The sequence below is a fragment of the Plectropomus leopardus genome, unplaced genomic scaffold (assembly GCF_008729295.1).
Source record: "Plectropomus leopardus isolate mb unplaced genomic scaffold, YSFRI_Pleo_2.0 unplaced_scaffold29029, whole genome shotgun sequence".
NCBI lineage: Eukaryota > Metazoa > Chordata > Actinopteri > Perciformes > Serranidae > Plectropomus > Plectropomus leopardus.
In genome coordinates, this window is record NW_024631634.1 from 1 (window position 1) to 5,831 (window position 5,831).

The window sequence follows — 5,831 nt, forward strand, 5'->3', positions numbered from 1 at the left end:
TCTTCATTCTGTGTGTGTGTGTGTGTGTGTGTGTGTGTGTGTGTGTGTGTGTGTGTGTAATAGGTGGAGTCATGGTGAGAGCTGAACTCAGTTAACCCCGTGGTGGCTGCAGCAGCAGAGCTGTGGAGATAAGAGGTTTCCTCTCAGTATAAAAAGCAGCAGCGATCCTGCAGACAGACGGACAGACAGGTGATGAAGATGATGAAGATGATGATGATGCTCGTGGTGTTTCTGTTCTGTCTGAACTCGGCCTCGGCTGCGAAGGTGAGTGTCACCTCGCTTCACATTTAATACGTTCATTAAAAACATGTATGTTTATCGGTCAGTTCCCACTTTAGAATCACAGATCTGTAGTTTCAGCTGCTCGCCGTCATTTTTGGCAGACAGGAAACTGATGTGATGGGGACTATTTTCAGCGGTGGATTAATCTACCTTTGGTGCTCTGTTTCTCAGCCTTTGACCTCAGGCTAAATCACTGCATCGCACCTTTTGTTCATACATTTTGTGCTCTTTATATTCCAGTTTTCATTTTATATTTTCATTTTCATTCAAAACAGCAAGTCAGATTGTGAGTTTGTGTAAATGTAAAACCCGACTCTGATTCTGATTCTAGGAACTTACGACAAAAAGTGTTTTTCCTAACATTGACTGAGTGACATATTTTATGAATATTTCACGATATTCAGTTTTCTGACAAAAACAGATCAGAACAACCTGAATATCAACCCAAACAGTGAACGCAAAAACTGCAGGAAGTTCGTGTAACCATAGTGATTTGGATGAATTTTAAATTTAAATGAATAAAACGTTGAGATGTAGGCCTGCCGTGTGTGTGTGTGTGTGTGTGTGTGTGTGTGTGTGTGTGTGTGTAGCTGAAGGTGGTGCAGACGGAGGGGGGGAAGGTGGAGGGGAAGAATCACAAGATGGGGCTGCTCAGGTCCGTCGATGTCTTTAAAGGAATCCCCTTCGCTGACGTTCCCGGGAAGTGGGAGAAACCCAAACCTCATCCTGGATGGAGCGGTGGGTAAAAAAAACACTCTGCACTGTTTCCATGACGACCATGAGTCCCACAGAGCGCTGCTTTAAAGATGTGAATGTCGTTTAACGCCTCACCTGGCTGCAGTGATGTCACAGGTGTATGCTGTGATGTCACTGCGGGGCGTGTTTACAGGTGTAACTTCAATGTGACGTGAAGATGAATTTTTTTGTTCGTGCTGATGGCAGTTATCTCTGCTCTCATGTACGTTCTTGTTCCTGTTTATTTGACATATTTTGTAAATGTTTTTGTTAAATAAAGCTGTGAAAAAAAAACAAATACCAAGGAAAAAAGCCCAGAGTGACACACAAAAAAACCTGTTCATCGTCTGAAGAATGAGAATAAAATACATTTTAATGTTTGTTGTTCCAGGAGTCCTGAAGGCAACACAATATCGGGATCGCTGCCTACAGGTGACGCTGCTGCAGACAAAAACCCAGGGCAGCGAGGACTGTCTCTACCTGAACATCTTTGTTCCTCAGGGACTGAAATGTCCGTGTAACACACACACACACACACACACATGCGTGCACACACATACACACACACACACACACACACACACACACACACACACACAAATACACACACACGCAAACACACACATGCACACACACACACAAATACACACGCAGGCACACAGAGTGCAGAATAATTGATCTGATTTTATTGATGATTAACCCTTTGATACGGAGGCTTTTTTATAGGTTTGAATCTACACAGTAAAGATATTTAACATTTGACTGAACGCAGGATTTAAAGTCTCACAGCTTCAGTCTTTTCTGCCTTTAAAATCATTCAAGTTCGTCCCTCTGTGTCTCAGTGTCCACCAACCTCCCCGTGATGGTGTACCTGTTCGGAGGAGCCTTCCTGTTGGGGACGTCCAACGACGTGGCGATCCTCGGCGACTCGCTGTACGACGGGAAGGAGATGGCCGACAGGGGCGAGGTCATCGTGGTCACGGTGAACTACCGGGTCGGTACGATGGGTTTCCTGAGCACCGGAGACGCCCGACTGCCAGGTCTGAACCAAACTCTGTTACTGATCCGATATCCACTGTTGGTTTAGGATCCAACGCAGGGACACGCTTTGTCCCCGAGGGTCTGGGGGCCACTTTCACAAAATGACAGGAGACCAGGAGCCAGAGGCCCCACTCATGCCTTTAGGATTTTGGGACATTTATAGGATTTTAGGATGTTCATAACATTTGGGATGTTTTTCTAATTTTAGGACATTTCTCAGATTTTTAGCACATTTCTAGGATTTAGATTTTTTTTCTAAATTTTGGACAATCCCAAAAAAAGGTAGTAAATTTCTAGGATATAATGAGATTTTTTGGATTTTAGGCCATTTCTAGTATTTTGTGACATCAGTGTCTCAGCTGTGTCCTCTGTCGGGGGTGTGGGGGATCCTCTTCTGTCTCTTTTTTGATCAACAAGCTCTGTTTTGATGCTGTTTTATGTCTCTGACTCCTTATGGAGACTAAAAGGACAAAAACTTTTCACAGGCAATCACTTCAGTTTTATTGGGAATCAGATCGGGGGCCCTATCCGGATTTGGGCCGTCAGTGATTATTACTGTTGAACGGGATCAATGGATTTGATTGATCCTCTGAATTCTCTTGTGGAGCTGAAATCTTGTGTGAAGTCGGAGCTCAGAGGAGTCTGTCGGGCTCAGACTGTGTTTGGGTGCCTGCTGGTGATTTCCCAGCATGCATGTGATCAGAGCCACGCTCTGTGTGTGTGTGTGTGTGTGTTATCAGTGTGTGTGTTAGCTCAGCTGCTGCTCAGTTCACTTCTGTGTTCCAGTTTCAGCTCTGACCTGATGTCAAGTCAATTTTATTTATAGAGCCCATTATCACAAAACATTGTTTTCCTCAGAGGGCTTTACAGAGTACGACATCCCTCTGCCCTCAGACCCTCACATCACCTGAGGAAACACTCCCGAAAAAGAACCCCTGTAACGGGGAAAAAAAGGAAGAAACCTCAGGAAGAGCGGTAGAGGATGAGGAGGGATCCCCCTTCAGGACGGACAGACGAGATGATGTGACCTCAGCTGGAGGTCAGGTAGCTGGTGGGAGGAACCTCAGGTGTGCTGCCTCCACTGGTCACGTGACGGCTGTCATGTCGTCACGTGACCACCGTCATTGTCTCTCACTGTTAGTGTTGTGTGAGGTAAATCTCAGTCGGGTGTCTGCTGTTTAAAATCGGAGCGCGCTGTCTGACGACACGGTGAAGAAGTAAAAATACTTCAAATACATCATGTTTAAACATAAGTAATGTTGTTTTGATTAGTTTAGATGTTTACAGTATTCAGATTAGATTTGGATAGTGTTTTATTTGGCTCCGTATTTCTTTAGTTTAATTTGTATTTTGTTTAACATATTTACTTTATGCATTATTAGTATGTTGTTTTTGTTTGTTGTTGTTTTTTAGTGAATTGGGAAATGTATAGCACCTGCAGTTATGAAGATTGGTAGGCAGGACCAGCATGCACCTGGGTGGGCAAAATGTTTTTTTACCAGAGTGAAAGAGGCAGCAGGAGCCGTGATCCCTTTGTGTCTTTGTTTGCTTGTTTTTGGATGAATTTGTCAAAAAGAAGCACAAAAACTTTAAATGGACTTCTTTTGTCATGTTTGGTTTAAGTCTGAATTTGATTTTTGCCGACAAACGGCTGCTACAGTATTAAAATACTTCATACTTTGTGTAAATATGTATAGTGAGGGGGGCAGGGAGGTGCTGCAGATCAAGAGGTGGCATGTTCGGGTGACTGGGTGTGTCTTAGCCCCCCTCAGTCCAAAAATCTGGGGGTTAGTTCCTCTTTAAGAACAGAGCGACGATTTGATATAAATTCCAGGAAACGCTAAACAGCTTTTCCCTCTCAGGTAACTACGGTCTGTGGGATCAGCACGCTGCCATCTCCTGGGTCCGCAGGAACATCGCCGCGTTCGGAGGAAACCCTGACAACATCACCGTCTTCGGCCAATCAGCCGGAGCCGCCAGCGCCAGTTTCCAGGTCAGAGGTCAAAACCCAGCAGCTGACAGGAAGTTCAGCTCCTGATGGACTACCCACGATGAGTCAGGGGTCTCTGTGATGTCACAGGACAACATATTATCTGTCACAACAACAACAACAACATAAACAACAACAACAACAACAACAACAACAACAACAACAACAACAACCTGATTTTTATTCTTTTGATTTGTTTCTTGTTATCAGGACATTTTGTTGTAGAGAGAAGAAAAGCTCAAACTGGACGGTGCTAATGTTAGCCCCCCCATCATTCACTACGTATAAAACTCTTTTACACTTCAACTAAGACACTAAAGTAAAAATGTCTTTTATTGGTAGAAACTGTGACTTCATGACATGATTTTGACCTCACTCTCATGAACTCATTCATTTATGAGTTGCTTTGTCTTACTGACTCGTTATGACCTTAAATCTTTAAATCTGTCCCCTCAGATGCTGTCCCCTCACAATAAAGGGTTATTCCGCAGAGTGATCACGCAGTGTGGCGTGGCCCTCAGTCCCTGGGCCCTGCAGAGGGACCCCATGGCTCTCACCAAGAAGGTCCAGGAAACTTTCTCCTCGTCAGCCTCTGGAGGTGATTTCACTGTGGATCAAACTCATTCTTTGGTGTTTTCTTTCTGCAGATCGCTCGTAAAGTCGGCTGCTCGAGGACCAACGTAGACGACATGCTGACGTGTTTGAAGATGAGCGACCCGGTCGGTCTGACCATGGCGGGAAAAATCGACGTGCTGCTGATTCTGGGGAAAGGTCAGAGCAGACAAAAACACTGAGCCTTAAGATGATTTTCTACTTTCGTGGAGTTTATTGATTTTAACCAACATCAGTCCTGATCATAAATATCAAATATTCATTTATTTTCAATATTTTAACCCTTTAAATGCCAGGTTTGTGTCATGATGCCGCTGTGTTTTTAGATTGAAAAAACACAAAATGAATTATATAAATATATTATGACACCCAGAAATAATACAAGTCCTGTTTTTCTGCTCTGATGGCTGTGGGATCAAAAATGTCAGTTTGAATGGGTTTCAATGGAGCATTTTTGGACCTGAACAGTCTGAATGTAACTATTTAGTTTCCAGTTTCTTCCCTTAAAGGTGGAGAGCTCCATCATCTCAGGTTAGCTTCTCTTCCTGCAGGCGTGGTCATGGATCTCCTGGAGATCTCTCCGGTGGTCGACGGTGACTTTATCCCTGATGAGCCCAGTAAGCTGTTTCACAACGCGGCTCAGTTTGATTACATGGCCGGGGTCAACAGCATGGACGGACACATCTTCGCCGGAGTCGATGTTCCTTCTATCAACCAGAGGAAGGCCAACACCACCATGTGAGTACCTAAAGCCCTGCTTCAGGAACCAGATACCGGAGGCACTGGAGAGCTCACGCCTTCAGATTCCGAAACTGAAATGCTTCTGATAAAAACATTCAGAGAATAGTATATTTTTACTCACCGCTAACACAAATTTAACATCATAAATATCAGAAAAAGGACAGAATATCATATTTTTATGTAGTGGAGTCCCACAAGGCTTTATTCTGGGCCCACTGAGTCTCAGTCTTTATTTGCCACTACATATATATCCTTTATTTAACCAGGTAAAACACTCACTGAGATTTAAATTCACTTTTCCAAGAGTGACCTGGCCAAGAGGGCATCTTAAAACAAGGTTACAACAATAAATACAGACAGACAAATACAACTATCAAACGAATACAACTAAAACACAATACAAAGAGCGAGCACAATCTCCAGTTAAAAT

General features: G+C 43.7%; 1 protein-coding gene across 1 annotated transcript; it reads left to right on the plus strand.

Moving 5' to 3' along the window:
* Positions 1-190: 190 nt before the first annotated feature.
* Positions 191-5,427, plus strand: LOC121938274 (bile salt-activated lipase-like). Its single transcript, XM_042481540.1, has 8 exons — positions 191-264; positions 873-1,020; positions 1,409-1,528; positions 1,860-2,057; positions 3,921-4,051; positions 4,505-4,612; positions 4,696-4,819; positions 5,212-5,427. The coding sequence occupies exons 1-8, from the start codon at positions 193-195 to the stop codon at positions 5,400-5,402; spliced, it is 1,092 nt and encodes a 363-aa protein (XP_042337474.1). The 5' UTR covers positions 191-192; the 3' UTR covers positions 5,403-5,427.
* The last annotated feature ends 404 nt before the right edge of the window (positions 5,428-5,831 follow it).

Bases quoted from the DNA above. Each gene is read 5' to 3' on its own strand.
- LOC121938274 (XM_042481540.1), top strand. From the start codon at position 193: ATGAAGATGATGAAGATGATGATGATGCTCGTGGTGTTTCTGTTCTGT. The intron at 265-872 runs GTGAGTGTCACC...GTGTGTGTGTAG, and splicing joins ACTCGGCCTCGGCTGCGAAG to CTGAAGGTGGTGCAGACGGA. The intron at 4,052-4,504 runs GTCAGAGGTCAA...CTGTCCCCTCAG, and splicing joins CCGCCAGCGCCAGTTTCCAG to ATGCTGTCCCCTCACAATAA.